Source organism: Phocoena phocoena, chromosome X (genome assembly GCF_963924675.1).
Source record: "Phocoena phocoena chromosome X, mPhoPho1.1, whole genome shotgun sequence".
NCBI lineage: Eukaryota > Metazoa > Chordata > Mammalia > Artiodactyla > Phocoenidae > Phocoena > Phocoena phocoena.
In genome coordinates this window covers 65,881,971-65,903,563 of record NC_089240.1, presented here as the reverse complement: position 1 = coordinate 65,903,563, position 21,593 = coordinate 65,881,971, and the positions used below count along the sequence as shown (strand labels likewise).

The window sequence follows — 21,593 nt, the reverse complement described above, 5'->3', positions numbered from 1 at the left end:
GGAATCATAGGGGCTGCTTTAAGAATTGTTTCTCCGGTCTCAACAACCTTTTGGATATCGGGGTCAAAAAAATGACCCATAAGAATCTCTCTAATTAAATTCCAATATGAAAATGCAGTCACAGATACTTTAGAAGGCCCAAAAGTCTTATAATAATCATTTAAACAATCTCCTACACGATTCCAACATTTTTTATCTATCGTCCCTTCTTGTGGGAACCATGGGCAAACATCAGACAAAAATATAAAAAAATCACGCAAATCTTTTTTTCTAGCCTTAATCTTTCGCATCTTGAGGGAATCCTCGATCCCCTGAAGAAAGAGTTCGTGGGAACTCAATTCCTGTCCCATTTTTAAGCTCCACTTACCTTACTCTCTACCGGTCACAACTGCCGAAGGGCGGCTAGTCCTCCGGGGACCTAATCGAGCCGCACTTTCGAGTTCACTCTCGCGGCGGCTCAGTGGGTGCCTGGCCAGGCCTTCGTAAGCGTGCTACCTCCGTTAGGATCCGTTCCTCGAGCCCCACGTTGGGCGCCAATTGTGCTCGGCCCCGGGCGTCCCCGGGAGTCCCGACCAGCAGGACAAATCCTTGTGAGTCCGAGGAGGAACCTGTAGGGGTTGAAAAGAGAAGAAGGGGCAGGAGACGCGAAAGAATGGAGGCAAGACAAAATCCTGATCAAGCCTCAAACTTTTATTGCTGCAGTAGCTGTATTTATACAGTACAGAGAAAGGGGGGCGGGATCCAGAATAAGGGAAGTAAGTACTTGGCAAATTATCATTGGTGCTGCGTGCGCGGGCTTTCGTTTTAGGCGCGGGCTTTTGTTTTTAGGCGCGGGCTTTTATCTCATTAAGCAGGAAGAGAAGCAGGATGTCGGCCATCTTCTAATGGCGAAAACTTCTTGGCTCCCAACAATGCTAAACCATAAAATTAAATATTCTCTAAAGGGAACCCTCCTACACTGTTGGTTGGAATGTAAATTGATACAGCCACAATTTGTCCGGAGGATGAACGGGAAGAAGGGGAACCAATGAGAGACTAGCTGTAGCTGTTTGGACAGGCACATGTCACTCTAATTTTTGACTGATACAAAACTTTTGATACAGCCACTATGCAGGAGAACAGTATGGAGGTTACTTAAAAAACTAAAAGTAGAACTACTATATGACCCAGCAGTCCCACTACTGGGCATATACCCTGAGAAAACCATAATTCAAAAAGAGTCATGGGGCTTCCCTGGTGGCGCAGTGGTTAAGAATCCGCCTGCCAGCTCAGGGTACACGGGTTTGAGCCCTGGTCCAGGAAGATCCCACATGCCGCAGAGCAATGAAGCCTGTGTGCCACAACTACTGAGCCTGCACACCCGAGAGCCTGTGCTGTACAACAAGAGAAGCCACCACAATAAGAAGCCTACGCACCACAACAAAGAGTAGAGCCCTGCTCGCCACAACTAGAGAAAGCCCACACACAGCAACGGAGACCCAGCGCAGCCAAAAATAACTAAATTAATTAATTAAATTTTTAAAAAAGAGTCACGCACCACAATGTTCATCGCAGCACTATTTACAATTGTCAGGACATGGATGCAACCTAAATGCCCATTTACAGATGAATGGATAAAGAAGATGTGGCACATATATACAATGGAATATTAATCAGCCATAAAAAGAAACAAAATTGAGTTATTTGTAACAAGGTGGGTAGACCTAGAGTCTGTCATACAGAGTGAAGTCAGAAAGAGAGAGACAAATACCGTATGCTAACACATATATATGGAATTTAAGAAAAAAAAAAGTCATGAAGAACCTAAGTGTAAGACAGGAATAAAGACACAGACCTACTAGAGAATGGACTTGAGGATATGGGGAGGGGGAAGGGTGAGTTGTGACAAAGTGAGAGAGTGGCATTGACATATATACACTACCAAACATAAGGTAGATAGCTAGTGGGAAGCAGCCACATAGCACAGGGAGATCAGCTCGGTGCTTTGTGACTGCCTGGAGGGGTGGGATAGGGAGGGTGGGAGGGAGGGAGACACAAGAGGGAAGAGAAATGGGAACATATGTATATGCATAACTGATTCACTTTGTTAAAAAGAAGAAACTAACACACCGTTGTAAAGCAATTATACCCCAATAAAAATGTTAAAAAAAAAGAAGACGTGGCACATATATACAATGGAATATTACTCAGCCATAAAAAGGAACGAAATTAAGTTACTTGTAGTGAGGTGGATGGAACTAGAGTCTGTAGTACAGAGTGAAGTAAGTCAGAAAAAGAAAAACAAATACCGTATGCTAATGCACATATATGGAATCTATAAAAACGGTACTGATGAACCTCGTGGCAGGGCAGGAATAAAGATGCAGATGTAGAGAATGGACTTGAGGACACTGGGGTGTGGGGGATGGGGAAGCTGGGATGAAGTTGGAGAGTATCATTGACATATATACACTACCAAATGTAAAATAGATGGCTAGTGGGAAGCAGCTACATAGCATGGGGAGATCAGCTTGATGCTTTGTGACCACCTAGAGGGGTGGGATAGGGAGAATGCGAAGGAGGCTCAAGAGGGAGGGGATATGGAGATATACATATACACAGAGCTGATTCACTTTGCTGTACAACAGAAACTAACACAACATTGTAAAGCAATTATACTCCAATAAAGATATTAAAAAATAAAAAATAATTAAGTTAAATTAAATGTTCTCTTTAACTGACCAAAATGTACATATGCTGTTTTTTGAGCATTTTTCTAGATTTTCTGTGATCTTTCCTTCTCTCCTCCCCTCCCCCTCTCCTTCTGCTTTCCTTCCCACCTCTGTTTCCCCCTCCCTCTCCCTTTCCCTCTGTCTCTTCTGCCATGCTGATGCCATAAGCTTGGATTTGTCTGCTTTCTGGGTGAACAAGCATTGGCAAATCCCAGAGAGTAAGGTTCCAGGAAGTAAAGGAGAGGACAAGATCCCTATAAGAGGGACATCCCCAAGAGTGGGGTTATAGCAAAGGCCCCTTATTCCACTGTTAGGCTGTTATGGTGGTTACTTCAGCCCTTAGCTAGGGCAGCCTGGTCAGCACATTGCCAGGATTCAATGAAGCCAGAGCATTGAAATCATTAAGCAAATTTGCTAATGCTAGAAGCCATATTGGGCCAGCATTATAAGGAAAAAAATATATATAGGGCCACCCGAGTGGTGTGATCTAAAGGATGTCAAAATGATATCTCTGTCTCAGGATATCTCTCCCAACAGTAGGGTCTTGAAGGGACTGCAGCCTTTCAGAATACCCTATGAAAATGCAAACACCCCAATAAAGTTCCTTTTAGAGCTCAGTAAGGATTCATTTTCCCAAAATGATAGCTGATCAAGGGAAAAGGCCACCTAAGTATGCAAAGGAAAAGAAATAAAATGAGAAGATGGTAAATATCATAAAAAGAGACGAAGGGGTGACAAATTTTGGCTCCAGAGTTGTACTGGGGTAGACTCTATTCCTATTCCATTGCCAGGTGCTTTGGATCCCAGTCACATGAGTAAGGAGAATTCTTAGAAAGCTTTCCAACTTCTAAAGGAATTGAGAATTCCTGTTGCCCCAATGCTGTATAGTCTTGATACAAGAAAAGTTTCAACCTGTACTAAGAACATAGTGGGTTAAACTTAAAATGCTGCAAGCCTCTAACCATAGGAATAACATGTTGAACAAAACAGACACCAGCGTGGGACTGCCCTCAAGGGGCAGCTGGGCATTGTGCCAGAGGTCTGTGAGGTAACCTGTCCTGTTCACTCTTCAAGGCTGGAAGAAGGATGGGTAGGAGCTTGAGTTGCTTGAAGATGCAGCCTAGCCATCTTTGAGAAGACCAGTAGAAATCTAAAATGTTTCAGATTGTACATTGCCAACAAAATAAAATTATGATTCTTAGTGCAATGTACAAAGTAGAATTTCATCTTATTCAAACTTTCCCTTCCCTTTCTCCCTAAGTTAACAATTAATGTATGTAACTTATTAACATAACTGAGCATAACTGTGCAGTCTTTATATCTGTTAAATGGACATTTGTCTTTTTTCCATAAAAATTCATTTGCCAGTTTTTTAAAAAAAACCTCATTTACTTAAAATATTTTCATAACCATTCTAAATCTCCATAATTTCCATAATGTTGTGAATGTAAGGAGAAGAACTAAAGTATAGTGGAAACATGATGAGAGTTTGGGTGTAATTACCTTTCTATTCTTACTTGACTAATTCAGGATATTAAAATTACTCTAGGCATTTTGACAAAAGTAAGTGTAGCTCTTCTTTCCACTCAAAATAGAATAATTCTCTATGTTTAGACAGTCTGGAACTTGTACTTAAGGACTTTGAATGTGGTCTTTGCTCTTTAGCAGGGGTGGTGGAGAGGTCCATGCATTTGCCCACTGAATAAATATGTCCGTAAGCAAGGCACTATTCAGTGCTTTAGTCCATGGACTTTGTAAACATCTCTCTTGGCTGCTCCACAATCTCTTTGTTAATCATCTCATCTTCATGCTCAGGTGCCTCCAGTTCTAATTCTAGAGCATTATTTGGTAAACTAAATCATCCATAACCCAGCCAGGAAGAAAAGAATAGCTCCCGAGTGGTGAAAATCAAGCTGTAAAATCCATGCACTGTAAATTTCTTCATATGAGAGCCCCTGTTCAGCCCTTACACAATTCTAGCAAGTTGAACTCTCTAGTTTCCCAATTCACAGATGCTTAAAAAGAATAAATTAAAATGATGTTTCTGCTGCTATAGCTGCTTATCATCATAGTCAACCTTCACTGGGTATTACTAGCTGCTAGACACTGTGCTAAGCCTTTTAAATGTATTATTTCGTTAAATCTTTGCAAAGACTCTATAAAGTTAAGTACCACTAATAGCTCCATTTTACAGTTTTATAAGCTGAATTTTATTTTTTTAATTTAAATTTTTTATATAAGCTGGATTTTAGACTAAATTTTAGAAGGACTAAATAATTTGCCAAATTTGCCTATACTTAGTATAGAAAGGTATATAGTTAACAGCGTGGAGGGCTATATGACAGTTTGATAGCAAAAGAGTAGAAAAATACAAAGTGAAAAAAAATTACAAGAAGTTGGAAAGTATAGCAATTTGGAGGTATTTAATTTGGAGACTGGCCACTTTATAACTCTCAATAGCTTTCAGAAGTCAACATGGTGTTAAACACAGTAAAGGAGCTGGTTTGTGTAAGTATGAGCCCAAACCATTAAAAAATAAATCAAATTACACTCAAAATAATCTACTTAAGAATGGAGAAATAAGTGTAATGCATTCTATAAATATTTCTCAGAATTTTTTTTAATTGGTAAGGTAAATATCAACTGTGTGTTTTGGATTCTCAAAGGGAAGGCTCCAGTTATCTAAAAAATTCACATAACCAGAACACATTATTTCCTGATGATGGTGGTATTTTTATGTGTGTTGTGTTTCTAAAGAATAAAACATCAAAAGGAAGGGAGGTAATATCACTTGATTTGCAAAAGGTTTTACTTTTCTTTTCAAAGTCTCTGCATTAAGGTTCAGCTTGTCCAGTCTGTCAGTTTGCTGTGGTTTGGGCATATTCCATCACCAGGGTTTATCCCATTATGCTGATTAATGTAGAACTGACCATTTTTAAAGGAGACTTTGGACCATGAATAACCTGATGTGTGATTTGATTTGGCCAGAGACAGTTCCCAACCGCACTTCTTACTAGGACAAAAATGAGTCTTACCTAAAATGGCCACATGGCCCATGCCCAGGGCGTGACTGTGATTTGTCATGAGAAGAGAAGGTGAGGTCTTGAGCAAGGTCATTTCTCAAGAGGCCAGCCCTTAGTGGGATACCTGGGTGCTGCTTAGAACACCTGAGTGGCTCAGGGAAGGATGGGAACCCTGGGCCAAGACATTCAGAATGAGCCAGGGACCCTGCAAGACCGTTACAAGTACCTTTCAACAAAGTTGAACTCCTCTAAAATCTTATCCTATTATACTTTGTCTAGATCTGTCCACAGAAAAATTCCCAAGAAAACATTGCAGGGAGGGACCCTAGGGACTGAGTAGGTTGGTAGGGGAAGGGACTAAGGTGCTGCAGGCTGCTCTCTGAGTAAGAATTAAACAAACAGCCCAGTGTGGATAGAGTGATGGGAGGTTACATTAGACGGACATAAAAAATAAAGTCCCAAACCACTGTGGTCATTCAGAAATGTTTGCAACTTTTCACAAGGGCAGTGGCATTGCTCCCAATTTCCTGGCCAAATATTTATTAAAGTAACCAAGGGCTGAGTACATGAGGCAGCCTCACATGGGCGCAACATCCTACTTTCCTTGCTGCTCTAAACTGAGAGGTACTGTCAAAAAAACTCTTCCACACTCGAAATAGCTACGTTAGAGAGGAGAGTTGGAACGTGTTCTGGGAGTGGGTGTGTTTGTTTGAGTTCAGTGTATGCAGAAAAGGCAAGCCTCCACAGCCACTCACACACTTCCCTTCTCAGCGATGGGTACGCAGACAGCCGAGCTCCTGGACTAAGTCTCTGAATGGTAATGTACATTTATAAAGATTATTTTCTTAACTATTTTGAGGCATTTTACAAATAATGTGCATGTGTCTGCTGAGCGCATATATATATTTTGTCAACTTTTGCTTGTTTTCTCCTGAGGCTGGTCTTGTGTGGTTACTTATGTGGTATGATTTCTGAGGTGTCAGAAAGAGCTCCCCCCTACCTCCTACCCCAGCCACCCAAAAATATCTCTTGGGTTGGCCCACCACAGAACTTAAAATCCCCACATTGCTCAAACATTTGATTTAGTCATTGAAAGCAGCTGTTAAAATCCAAGTGTTACATTGAGATATTAGGCAGACATTATAAATTAAAGACTATATAAAACAGGAAAAAATATGGAGAAATTGCTTCTAATATAATGCTCACTTTCAGAAGAAGAATACAAAATAAATACACAGATTTGGTCAGATGCTGTTCTTAAAATGTCATGGGGTCAGAGCCAGCATATATGACCCAGTTCATGAATATAAGCCTATAGTAAAAGAAATCCAGCACTGCTGGGCAAGTTTTGTCATGATTTATTTTGAATGAGTGCTTTCCACCATTTCTGATCCTCAGATCCCACTCTCTTCACAGTGTATCTGACACCTCTCTTTGCTGAGTTCCGGGGGCTCACAGTGACCTCCTGTTAGTCAACCTTGGTGGGGCCCAAATCCCCACTTTCTGGAAAACTCAAGGAGCCTGACATCTGCCTGTGAGGAGCTTTTAGAAAGACCTCACAAGCGCTCACCCACTCTCTCTTGGCAGCAAACTGCCAAACCAAGTCCATTTCCTCAAAAGATGGTGGAGGACTTAGCAGCCTCCTATATTGCTCTGAAATTGGAGAATGAAATTCTGCAGGCTCAAGTGCAGTGGCTGATGGAGGAAAATGCTGCCTTGCAGTCCCAGATCCCAGAGCTCCAGAAGCCCCAAGCAGCCAAAGAGGATGAACCACTCCAGAAGCCCTCAGAGGCCCAGGAGACCCAGAGACCCCCAGAGACCCTGGATTTCCCAGCAGCCTTGGAACCCCAAGAGCCCCCAGAGGTCAAGGAGCCCCAGAAACCCAGAGAGTCTCAGGACCTCCCATCCTGGGAGCCCTCAGCAGCCCAGGAGCCCCAGAAATCCTTGGAGTCCCCAGCAGATCCAGAGTCCCCGGAGCCCCCAGCAACCCAGGATCCCCAGGCACCTCCAATGGTCCACGAGCTCTCAGGAGCCTGGGAATCCCATAAGCCCTCAGAGGCCAAGGAGCCTCAGAAGCTCCCAATGGCCCAGGAGGTCCAGAAGCCCACAGAATTCAAGAAGGTTCAGGAGCCTCCAGATACCCAGGATGCCCCAGCAGGCCAGGGGACCCAGAATTCAGAGCTCCAGGATCCCCCAAATGCCCAGGAGCTCCAGGAGGCACCAAAATGCCAGGACACTTCAACACACCTGGAGTCCCTTGAGTTTCTTGCCCCCCAGGAGCTCCAGGATCCTTCAGATGTCCAGGAGTTCCTAGGACTCTTAACACCCAAGGAGTCCCTGGACAGCCTAACAGCTGCTGAAACATCAGCAGCTTCAGAGTTTCCACAGTCTTCCAATGGGTTAGAGGCTGAAGCTTTCCCTCTAGAATACCCTTTAGCCTTCAATGGGGATGCCCAGAAGCTTCCTGAGTTTCTGGTTCAATTGAATAGCTACATGAGAGTCAGAGGGCACCTGTATCCCACCGAAGCAGCTCTGGTAAGTTTTGTTGGCAACCGCTTCTCAGGTGAAGCAGGAAAGTGGTTCCAGCCCTTAGTAGATATCCAAAGTCCCTTGCTGGAGCAATTTGAAAGTTTCATACAAGTGCTCCAGGATACTTTTGACAATCCAGAAAACATGGAAGATGCCAACCACCGCATCCGTAAGCTCTGCCAAGGGGAGGACCATGTCCACCAGTATGCAGCCCACTTCCACATCATTGGTCAAGAGCTAAACTGGGATGAAAGCACTCTCTGCATCCAATTTCAGGAAGGGCTTGCCAGTTCTATACGAGATGAACTGTCTCACACAAACCCAGCCACCAACCTATCTGACCTGATCACCCAATGCATCACACTAGAAGAGAAGTTAAGTGGTAAGCCTGATCTAAGTCCACAAGAGGCAAGTCCATCTCAGGAGAAAGCTGGGTTTGATAGTCCACCAGCTGAAAACCAGCCTGTGCAGGCTTCAAGCAATCGCCCACACCTCAGTGAAGCCGAACGAGCCCGCCGCCGTGAAGGCCACTTGTGCCTCTACTGTGGTTATCCTGATCATTTCGCCAGAGATTGCCCTGTCAAGCCTCATCATGCCCAGCAGGCGGGAAACATCGAGGCCCGGCGGTAAGGGGGAACCCGGGCGGGCCAATCTACAAATATGCCTCCCCCTCACTTCCAATATCCATGTCTCGTACTCTATGGCTTACTGTTGAAATCCAACTGGGAAGACGACAGTTTTTCGAGCAAGCTATGGTGGATTCAGGCTCCTACAGAAACAGCATTGACCATTCTGTGGTTCGTCGAGAGAAGCTGCCCATCCGCAATAACATCTTTCCTCTGATGCTCGAAACCGTAGATGGCCGTCCATTGATTAATGGACCCATAACCAAGGAAACACCACCTGTTGAAGTTAAAATTGGAAACCACGTTGAAGAGCTCCAGTTTGACATTATTCATGCGCCAAGGTACCCTCTGATTCTTGGAATCCACTGGCTTGAAACACATGATCCTAACATCGAGTGGAGTACCCGCACTGTGTCCTTTCCATCCCGTTATTGTCACTACAATTGCTTCAGGCACAGGTGGAATAGAAGACGACATGATGAAATAATTGCTGGGTAGATCCTATGTCCTAGTGACTGCTCCTAGCAACCTGTCTTCTGTTACCTCAGCTGTCATCAGCGTTTGCTGCTCCCAGAATCTTCCACTGAATCTCTGGCAATGAACTAGGGCTACCTGTACAACAACCCTGCCTCTCGGATCATGGACTTAACCTGACGACTTTGAGCTGCTTTTTTTTTTCCGCCAACCCTGCATGCCCCCCTCTTTGAACCCTGCATTAATGTGGGGATGTTTTAATTACAATTTATACTAACAATATGCATGAGAGTAGATAATAGAAACTAACATTGAAAAAGTATAGTTGTTAGACCGATTTGATTTTTTCCTTATCAAGATTTTCTTTATCACAATTGCAACATCTTTTCAATAAAGAAAATAAATTTGCAAGTGATATTTTTTAAAATTCAATAAACATGGGCAACTTCTACTAGTGTTTTAATTCTTTATTGGATTAGCTGAGGGAAGAGAATAAGACAGAAGTAAGTTGAGAGGGAGGGAGGGAATTGGAAGAGTCTCAAAGCTTGAATATTCCAGGAGTAGTGACAGGTCAGTGAGCGATGGGTATAGGGAGATGGAGAAAGTAGGGGGCTGGTTGGAGTGGAGGGAGATTGAATGAGGTATGGAGGGATTAGAGAGAGGATAGAGGGAAAGTTGAGAAGAAGGTTTGGGGGAAATTGAAAGGAGGTTGAAAAGGGTTCAGGGGAGAGCTAGGGAGTGCTGAGGGCAGGGGTGTGGGGAGGGGTAAATTCCTACAAAAATAAAGGGTGCACTGACAGAGACACTGAGCAGCTTTGAAAGCAACCTTCTTGGACTTCATAAGTTAACCAAAGAAAGGCCCTGGAGAAGGTAATAAGACCCCTCAGTGACCCAGCTTTCCTGGTAAAGTGACAAGATCTTATTCCCTGCAGCAGGAAAATTTGCCCTAGAGCTTATGCATGTTAATCTGTTCTTGTCGGTGCACAGGAGTAGGGTGGAAGGAATCAGCTTTCAACACATGCAGATCATTAGTAGCCAACTGTACGTGCTCTGCTAACCATGCTGCTTGCATGACACACAGGAAGAGTCAAGTCAAGGAACTTATGTTCTTATGGACCTGAGAGGGGCTATTGTCCTGACTTAAATCACACAAACAGACAAACTACAGGGTTGTAGGGGTGGATGGAGGGGGCTGGATCTCCAGGTCTCCATGAATTTCCAGAGATATGAGGAGTATGTTTCCTCTGTGTTTCCAACTCTCCTTTGGGAGTCTTTTTCTGAGGCCACTTGAAGGAGATTTTGCCTCTTACTTAGACAAATAATCAAATATATGATCATAACCCTAGAAGGAGATAGGTGAGGAACTTACCATTCATTGAGCCCCTAATATCTTCCAGCTACATCCGGCATATTATACTCATTAATTGTTTCCTTATTTCTCAGAACAACCCAGTGAAGTAGGTATGCTTGCTCCTATTCTATCAATGAGCAACCAGAGCTCCAGCAAATCTAGTTCACTTGCCCAAAGTCATAAGGCTAGTAAGTAGTGGAGGCCTTTTAGGCTTTTGAAGCCTCTGCCCTTTCCCCTATAGCATGCCAATATCCATAATGTGGTGTTGAGAAACAAACAATGTTGTGGCAGCAGAGACCGAAGTTAGATAACCTTAAAAAGTAGAGGAAAACTCAGAAGAAAAATTGCAGGGACCATTTGAAAAGTAATTCTGTTTCCCCAGTTCCCTTGATCTCACCCCAACCCCTTCACACTCCAAACTTCCCTTTGAACCTCTTGGAGAACCTCCTTTTTTTAACCAGTGGTATTTTTTTCATGAAAATTGGAAGTCCATGAGCAGTCATTTACCTGTAGGACATGTGCACTAACTAGCAGCATGTGTAACACCCCTTAGATTGCCTGCCTAGCCACTTCCATAACCAATCCAAATCCTCTGCAGCCTTAAATTCTACATCTTCTAGTCCTCACTGGCTTCCTCTTTCTTCCCTGAACAGTCTAACATATTTCTTCATTATATACCTCCTTGTGGTATGTGGGGACATTTCTTAGGTATATGTACTATATCTCCCCAACCTAACCCCCCCACAAATACTTAGCCTGGGTGCAGAGACAGAATCTTCTACATGCCTACATTTAACAACATAGCCTAATACAGTGCCTGGTACATAAAAGTTCTCCAAAGTGACTGATTCAATGACACTGAATTATCATTACCCAGAGAAGGGTGCTCATTTATACATCATGGGATTTTCTTATTTTTTTCTCCTACTCAATTGCTCATCTCTACCACCAAAACCCAACACTAGTTGTCAATGTAGAATTCAAGACAAAAAAGTTGTAAGCCTCTATAAAGGAAAAATACCTTTTATTTGTCAAACAACCTGAAGCTAGGAAGACCAACTGTGTTGGTTTCCCCAGGACTGAGAGGATTCATGGGACACAAGACTTTCTGTGTTAAAACTGGGACAGTTCTGGGAAAACTGGGATGGTTGGTCAACCTACCTAATTTTTTCTAAATTTTTCTATCTGGCTGTAGAGGCTTATTTAACTACAGTACATTTTTTTATTTCAGGAAAAGGATCAATTATTTAATCATAGAATCACAGAATTTATGAGTTGTAAAAGACTCAAGAAGTCTATTCCCTAAATTTTACAAATAAAGGGGCTGAGAAGGTTCAGAGAAAGGAAAGTTACTTAACATAGCTCAGCATTACCCGGATCTCCTGACTCCAAATCCAGTGTTCTTTTCACCATAAGCTACAATTCTAACTCAGTAGTTAAAACTCGAGTATGTAGCCAGCACTGAGCTAGGTACTGTGGACAGTGTCTCAAGTATAACATGAGAGGTTTACAATGAGATCAAGGAGAAAAAATTAGCAGGCATTAGACAGTTAGCATAGATAATCAAATGTGTGGTGGTATCAAATATACCAAACTAAAACATTGTACAAGCTGATAAAACTAACAATAATAACTACCATTTAATGAGCACTTGGATTTTGCCAGCTAGGTGATTTATGTATTTGCAACTGTCTTCAAGGTAGATTTTATTAGCCCCATTATACAAATCAAAGAAGTGAAGCTCACTGAGGTGAGGTTACTTGCCAAAGGTCACACTGCTAGGAATTGGTGGGTGCTAAAAACAAACCCTGATCTGTTTCACTCCAAAGCTGAAGTTCTATCCAATACACCACACTGGTTCTCAGGCTGAATGACCTTTACTCTTTATTAAGTATTTTAACAATATTTTTTCACTAGACATGAGTTCTACTACGTTAGAAAAATATATTAATTTGTTAATGCATTCATTTATTTATTAATTCAACAAGCACTTACTGAATGTTTTCTGTGTGTCAGACACGGGCATGGGAGAAGAGGATGAAAAAGGAAGAGGAAGAGAGGTACAAACATATCTACCGTATGACTCATGGTTCTTGCTCTGACCAAAATTTAATGGGGGAAGCTATTGTGTAACACAGTATTGTGGCATACAGAGGAGAGAGCACTAACTCTGTTATAGGCTGGAAAAGTGTGCCTTGAGTTGGGTCTTGAATGAATCTGATTGGAAACAAGTGGGAGGGCAGGGCTTTCTATATCGAGTAAAGTGTATACAAAAAAAAGCAAGTTGGAGGGCAAATCACAGTGTCTTTAAAAAAGATAGTTCTATTTCACTGGCGAGTAGGGGTGTATGTGCACATCTGTGTAGGGTGGGGGTGTGTAGGTGGGGAGATGAAGATTAACAAGGAAGTTGGAAGTTCCTATCGACCTAAGATGTTCAAACTTTATCTTGTGGGCAATTTGGACTGGAGTCTTTGTTTTTCTTTTTCTATTTTTTTCCCCGTATTACATTTGGGTGTGTTTCCTCTCTCTTGCTGCAAAGTTATGCGCACTCACTGTAAAAAATTCATATATATCATATGTTTATAAAATAAAAGTAGAAGTTTCTCCTTCCTCTTTGCCTGTTATCTCACAAATTAGGAGGTTTTTAAGTGGAAAAGAAACGTGATTAGTTTATATTTTAGGAATTTGACAGTGTGATGTGGAAAATGATAAGGGAGAACGTGACAAAGTACCCCCATTCTTTTTTACCTTCTTAGATTTTATGAAGATGGATCAAACCATCAAAGGTAAAATATTAAAAGTAAATTAAGCCCAGTTTTCTTCAAATATTTATTTTGAATTTTTATTATGAGCAAGACAATGAAATATGCACAAACATAAATGAACAATGTCCCTTCCAGCAAAACTTCTACAGTCTAGTAACAGATAAATGTTCATGAATTATAAGAAACTACCTTTCCATTTGGGGCTTTTCAGTTTTAAATTTTAAAGACTTTAACTGGAGAGGTTCTTCTGAAAAAATATATTCTGCAATATCTGGCACAGATAAAGAGAAAACAGCTAACTTTAGCTAAATTTTTAGCTAACTTCCTTCTTTAGCTAACTTTTCTAAGTTTAAACTTTAACCGGAAAAGCTATACATTTTAGTAGCTTCTCTTTCTAGTTTGTTTTCTTAACAAATATTTCATATTTCATACTATTAAAGTATGCCTGGAGTAGTCATGGTCATTCCATAGAAGGATTTTTACATGCTCCAGTTCTTAAAGTACCTGTATATTTCTAAAGTTATGTTTTTAAAAGGTTTTTTTAGGGATAGATGATTTTAAACATTCTTAATGCAATAAACATGTATATCTAGCATATTACTAGATATGAAATATTAAAATATAAGAGCAATATAAGGGTCAGGACACTAGGGGTCAGGAGATTAAGATTAAATTCCTGAGTTTGTCACTTACTAGCTATACAACCCATATTGTTTATGAAATGAGTAATACAATACTTGCTTTACCTACCCAACAGAATTAGAGAAAGCATCAAATGAAAAATCTCATGTTTAAAAAGCATTATGAAATAAACAACAAGGTCCTACTGTATAGCACAGTAACAATATCCTGTAGTAAACCATAATGGAAAAGAATATGAAAAAGAATATATATATAAAACCCATATATATATATATATATATATATATATATATCTGAATCACTTTGCTGTACACCAGAAACTAACACATTATAAATCAACTATATTTCAATAAAATTTGTTAATTAAAAAAATTTTTAAAACATTATGGAAGTTGAAAATGCTACATAAATAAAAGGTATTATGATAGCTTATGTTTGTAATAATGATCCCAAAGACCTTCAAGACATTAAAACGTCTGTTTAAATTAATTTCAATTTCACAGACTTCTAGTATCTTCTACATGCCAGGTACTCTATATTGTCAATCAAAACAAGATCCAATTAAGTTTAATATAATTATTGTATTAAGTAGTTTTTTGATATTATTATAATCAAATTATTTGAAAACAGGAAAAATAATTTTTGTCATATATACCAGCACTCTATTTACCAGAATATTATGTTATTTAAAATGACAATTCCTTCCTAGGGCATATCAACTAAATGATAATATAATTGGTCTGAGCTTGTTTCTTCATCTACTTAACTCAACCTAAAGAAAACAAGTTAGAACAAGACTAATATTTATGTCCCCACCAAAATAAAACTAAATTAAAAACTAAAACTCATAAGACTGTTATCGATTCCCTTTCCAATTTATATGATTTCTAGGTAAAAAACAATTGAAAGTTAAAAGATCAAACTGTAGTGGCCTCTGAGTAAGTCATAATATCTGTAGGAAACAACTGCCGTCATCATTTAATATGACTAACAAGGCTCTCACTTCAGTTATTATTCTGCCTCACAGTGATTCTAATATGTGAGAAAGTTTGGTGAAGTGTTTTAGTTTGGAGAATGTGGGACATGTTCTAACCAGGTTGGTGGGGGAGGGGAGAAGTGACAAATGCCAACAGTAGTCAACTAACTGTGTCTTACTTGGCTTAAATGGGAGGACCATTATGTCTTCCGACACCGATGAAAATGGGATATGGCATAGAAATACAGAATAGTCATATGTGCACAGGACATCTGGCAACCTAGAATTCACATGAGAAAAAGAAAGCATGAAATTTTACAACCACACAGAACAAAATGTCTGAAACTCTATAGCTGAGTTCACTGTTTTTCTTAGCCTTTCACATTTCTTTTTTTCCTGTCAGTTATACCACAGATACCACATAATAGGCAAAAAGTGAACCAGCTGCACTACCAGTGAAACTCTTCTGATTATTAGAAGAAAAGACAGTTAAATGTCAATATTATTAAAGGCATCAAAAAGGTGAATACCAAAGGGAATTTCCATATTTCAATTTCTACTTTTATAATATTGCTTTCTGTTATAAAATTGGACGTGCATTTGAAGCAGTGAGGGAGAGACCAATCAGAGACAAATAACACTTAAGAATTAACAATATTTAATGGAAAATGTTAATATGTTCCAAAAGTTTTTAAATAAGTATGCTAAAATAAAATATAGAAAACAAGATTTCTGACATGGAAATACCAGAAATTGGTGGTCCCAACAGCCTTCTCATACTCCCTGTCTCTTCTCCAGGTCTGCTCTCTTTCTGGGCCCTTTTCTTTCACAGATAATTAACCAGCAATAACTTGCAATAAGAAGCTTTTCTCTTCACTGCCTTTCATATGGAGAATAAAAGTAGATGAGAAATCCTCTTTACACTAATTTAATAACTTTGTTAAAGCCTTTTTAAAACAATAAATATATTGTTTTATATACGGAGAATGCATAGGGCCAGGGTTAAGAAGTTTTAATCCTGCCACATGGTGAGGTCAAGTGAGGAGCAGAGGAGTAGTCAGGATTACCTAAATTTCAGATTTAGTTTATAACTTGGCCTGTTACCTTGAGTAAGACAATTGACCTCTCTTCTGAGGCTCAGTTTCTTCAAAGGAAAAATTATGATGGTATTATTTATGCTGCCTAACTTAGTAAAATGTTGCAAAGAGTAATTTAGTTACTCAATAAAGTCTATTGTTAAATTCTATTATATCTCAGACACTGAATTAGGATAAAATGAGATAATAACTATCAAGGCAGCAAGCCCAGTTATAAGTTAGAGTGTTATCATTGCTCTAAAAGCTGCCTAACTCTCCAAGGGATATAGTTTTGCACAAAGAATAAAAGGGACATCAATTTAATACCTTCTTTTGTATTTTATATTCTAGAAAATTTCCATTATTACCTCACACTGTCTAGCCTATAAAATTAGAAGAATTACATAAGAATTAATATTTTTACTCCCTATGGCTGTGCAAACTATCAGGTTGGTTATCATTTAAAAGAGCACAGACATGCATAGCAACTATCATTATTATTACTATTATTTCTATTCAGTTTTTTATTGATTACTCATAAAGAAAAGACAACTAAATGTTTAACAGGCAAGCACCTATTGTTCACCACACTCTGTGCTAGCTATTTTACCTATGAAATCTCATTTAAACCTAACAAATGTCTAGCAAGGTATGTATTATTCTCCCCATTTTATAGGTCCAGTAACCAAGTCCTAGGGAGGCGAAGGTCACTTGGAGAAACTGGTGAAGTTCTAAAACAAACGTAAGTCTCTCTCTCAAATCTCATGCTTTTTCTGACCCATAGAAAAAATACTGGAGCTGGAATAGTCCATTTTTACTGATAGAGACACTGCTGCCAAGAGAAGTCAGATTCTCCATGGAGGCCATATAGCAAGTTAGTTACAGAGCCAGATCTAGAATGCATGTCTTCTGTTTTCCAGTTTAATGTATTTTTCCTTTAAATTTTACTAAATGTATATGGTGCCCATTTAACTATATTCACCAACTATGATTAATCAATTAATTGAATAAGAAGTTAAGCATAATTATTCTTAATGTTTATAATTTATTAAAAACTGTTTTCCACAGGAACTAAATTTAAAAATAAAACGTATTTTAATATATGAACACAAGTTGGAAATTTTTCATTTTCATTTTATATGTTGATTTAGCTAGTAGTTTCCTGCCTTTTTTAAAGTTTTATCAACTTGTTTCCTATTTATTGGTTTTTCAAGTAAAAGAGAAAACACTGCTAAAAACTGCAACTATAAAACACACCACCCAACACTATAAGCCAACTAGACATCACGGACTTCTAGAACACTGCATCCAACAACAGCAGAACACATATTCTTGAAGCGAACATGGAACATTCTTCAGAATAGACCATATGCTAGGCCATAAAATATCCACCAATAAATTTAAAAGGATTGAAATCCTACAAAGTATGTCCTCATAAGGGAATAAAATTAGAAATCAATAACAGAAGAATATTAGAGAAATTCACAAATATGTGAAAATTAAATGTTTCTAAATAACCAATGGTTATTAGAAGAAATCACAAGGGAAATGAGAGAATGCTTTAAGATGAATGAAAAAGAAAACACAACATAACAAAACTTATGCGATGCAGAAAAGCCAGTCCTTAGAGGGAAATTTATGGTTGTGAAGGCCTATATTAATAAAGAAGAAAGCTAACAAGGACCTACTGTACAGAGAACTATATTTAATATCTGGTAATAGCCTGTAATGGAAGAAAAAGAAGAAAGACCTCAAACCAATAACCCAACTTTCTACCTTAAGAAACTAAAAAACAAGCAAACAAACAAAAAAAAAAACACAAGCTGAAAACAACTAAGGCAAAAGGAGGGAAATAATAACATTTGGAGCAGAAATTAATGAAACAGAGTACAGAAAAATAATAGAAAAAAATCAACAAATCCAAAAGTTGATTTTTTTAAAAAAGATCAACAAAATTGGTAATCCTTTAGATAGACTGTCTTATACTCCCTTACTCCTGCTTCTCATCTCCCTGATAAACTGTCAATGCTCAAGTCTTTATCTCGGATTCTAAACTTGAAATTTTGAGTATTCTAGTTTTGCCATTTACTTATTGTGTGACTTGACTATTTCAGTTTCAGAATTTCTTTGCCATTGATTGAGGAGTGCAATACCACAAAAGAACACTAGGTTTGGGGTCAATAAACTTGGGTTTTAATGAAGTTCAGCTTTGCCTTTTTACAGCTGTGAAATGTCAATCAAGTACCTTAATCTCTCCAAACCTATTTCCCCATTTGCAAAATGAAAAGTTAGACCTCCCTCATGAGGCTGTTGAGAATATCAAATAAGGACACAAAAAGTGAGAATGTTTTGGAAGCTATAAATCACCGTCCAGATATGAGATTCTCTTTATAATTAGAAGGCAGGAAAAAATACCATTCTTAATTGACAGGTGGCAGTAAAGAAATTGCTTTGATGCATTTTAATTCAAGTACAATGATGCCAAATTTGTTGTATTAGGTCATTTTACACTTACTGAGAAGCATGTTCCCACACTTCACCAGGCTGATATTCTAAGCCTTCAAAAAAAAATAAAACCATGAATTTCTACCTCCTAAAACAGCTGGAAAGCACAGAATAGCTCCCATCATTTCTTGCCATCAGCTGGATGGTGTACAATGGCCTGCATTTGACCTGGAGGGGCTACAAGTGTCCAAGCCTGGCAGTAACAGGCCCAATACTAGTTGGTCATTGTTTTCCTCTAAGAATTAATTGCTAAAAAGCAAATCTAGTAGGAAAATCTCAAAAGATGAGACTTATTCTCTAGTATACTACAAGTTGCCAACATCTGGGTGAGCCATTTATCAGTGAAATACCAGGCATACCAGCAAGAGATTTGATCAATGATTTAGAGAATATCTACTCATAATTTAGCTATCAACATCAGCCATCTTGCTGTTTTATGAGAAGAGAATGTAAGACATCCCATTAATAGAGAACATTTGTTGATAATAACTTCTTTACATTTTTTTCATTAATTCTTTTTTTTTTTTTCTTTTTTTTTTTATGCTGTACGCGGGCCTCTCACTGTTGTGGCCTCTCCCGTTGCGGAGCACAGACTCCGGACTCGCAGGCTCAGCGGCCATGGCTCACGGGCCCAGCCGCTCCGCGGCATGTGGGATCCTCGCGGACCGGGGCACGAACCCGCGTCCCCTGCAGCGGCAGGCGGACTCTCAACCACTGCACCACCAGGGAAGCCCCATTAATTCTTAATTATAAAAGTGGATGGTTCATATGAAGTCTTAGATAAAGAAGGAACTCAGATCCAGGGTGCCACTAAGGAGGGAGTTGGGTGGGGGGAAGGACTCAAGAATGGTTCTTCTTGGGTTTGGAATAAATCCTTAATAGGGCTATTGCAGGTCCATAAAGTACTCCCTTGACAATCCACTCTTTTCATTTCAGCCAAGCAACGGGTTTCTTGGTATTCTTCTTCAAACACCTTTTTACCCCTACTGTCATGCCAAAGAAGATATGCTGATTTCCTAGACAACCTACTCATTTTAGGAACTATGAAGGAAATGGATACCACCACTGTAAATAGGTCAGGGAAACAGAGACCTTTGATTATCTGCCTTTCCCATTCTTACCCCCACCAACCATAAGCACAGCCTGGCTGTAGCACTAAAAACAGAACCTTTTTTCTGTCAAGTGCTATTTACTCAAAAAGGGGGAAATTCAATCAAGAGTCAACACACAAGTCAAAACTATCTTTAACAATTCAACTTTTTTGAAGAGTAGTGGACAGAGGTTCAATTCTTCTGCTATTTTAGTTCAGAAAATGAAACAAAGTTTTCTTAAAATAAGTGTAAAAATAATAATACTCTTTGAAAATGAAAAAGAGATACTTGGTTGGGGAAATGCCAGGACTGGGGAGTGGTGAAACAATACAAATTGAAATGATAAAATGAAGGACATCTCTCCCACCCTGGAACAGATCTCCAAACCTCTGAATTCTGTGACTCATCTGGAAGTCTCCCTGCTCTCACTCCTACCCTATTCTGGATTCCTAGAAATTCCTACCCCCTCAAACCCTGCAAGTTGTGTCCTTCCCTTTTCTCCAGATTTGGACCGTCTTTAAAAAATGTTGTCTCTCCCTGCAATAGCCTCTTTGATTTGGCCAGGTAGTTATGCTGTGGTTGTTTGGTTTTTTCCATGTCCCTGGTATTTTTGATCTCTAGCCACACATATCCTGAGTTTTAGATAGCTTCCAGGCTTTCTCTGAGTTATTGACTTTTTAAATTCTAACTCCCAGTTTTTCTTCCTACCCAATGTCTGCATTTTGTCAATGTTCCATTTTCAAAACTAGAAAAACAACCTAATGGATTTCTTTGGCTTTTCATCTCCCTAAATGAAGTTGAATTTACTGGAATTTCAAAGTTCAAAAGAACTATGAAGGTCATCAAATCCAACTCACTTGTTGGAATTTTAATCTCCCTCTGTTCCCCCAATCTCCATACCCTAACTGTGGACTCCTTTGACTATTCTTAGATTTAGCTGCTATCTTTCATTCTGTAGCTTCCTCCTTGGGACTGCAGAGAACAAAACTGTTGCCATTGCCCTGTGACAACATTTCAGCTATCTGAATAAGCTTACCTATCCATCATCCCACTGAAACCCCAAGCCTCTTCCAGATAAAAAACAAACAAACAAACAAAATAAACCAGTCCCTTTGACAGTTATTTTATACGCCATATTTCAAAGCCCTACAACAAGCATTCTTGTTGTTTTCCTCAGAATAATTTTATCTTTAATAACATTATATATGTTCTGGCCACAAAGAGAAAAGTCCTCTGTCTTTGAGTACCATGTTTACCTTATGGACATTGAGAATATAACCACTAGTATGCTTAAATTTATGCTGACATTTTAGCTTTTAGCATCAGTGAGTTTAACAATGGGATAAAAAGCTAGTGACATGCTCTGCTTAAATGTCAGGAGATCCTTTCCTGATCTCCCTCTGCCAAGTAGGTTAAATGACCTTGGATTTTTCCCCTATAGCATTTTCATCACTGTAACTTATTTTTGTAATTATTTGTTTAATTCTATCTCTCTCAATAGAGTATGAGCTTCAATAGAGCAAAGAGTAAATAATAAAGTTTGTCTATATGCAGGTGCTACCATAGTGCCTGGCACATATTAGAGCCCTCACATATATTTATTGATAGAATGCATAAATCAAAGAGCTTTGTTATAGTCCTAGAATTGGAAGGGATCTTAGACATCTTATTTTTCAACTGGGTAAACTGAGGCCTGAAGAGGTCAAAGGATTTATCCAAGATTGCACAGCTGTTTGGTGAGAGATCTGTAATTTTATATTTTGTCATCCCACCCACTCCACTGATATCCAACGATTTTAGGTTATGCTCATATACTTAATCCAG

General features: G+C 39.3%; 1 protein-coding gene across 1 annotated transcript; it reads left to right on the top strand.

Annotated features, from left to right (window-relative positions):
* The first annotated feature begins 7,354 nt into the window (after nucleotides 1–7,354).
* On the top strand, nucleotides 7,355–8,893 carry RTL3 (retrotransposon Gag like 3). Its single transcript, XM_065901338.1, has 2 exons — nucleotides 7,355–7,765; nucleotides 7,856–8,893. Exons 1-2 carry the CDS (start codon nucleotides 7,355–7,357, stop codon nucleotides 8,891–8,893), a joined length of 1,449 nt encoding a protein of 482 aa, XP_065757410.1.
* The last annotated feature ends 12,700 nt before the right edge of the window (nucleotides 8,894–21,593 follow it).

Bases quoted from the DNA above. Each gene is read 5' to 3' on its own strand.
- RTL3 (XM_065901338.1), top strand. From the start codon at position 7,355: ATGGTGGAGGACTTAGCAGCCTCCTATATTGCTCTGAAATTGGAGAAT. The intron at 7,766-7,855 runs GCCTGGGAATCC...GAATTCAAGAAG, and splicing joins TGGTCCACGAGCTCTCAGGA to GTTCAGGAGCCTCCAGATAC.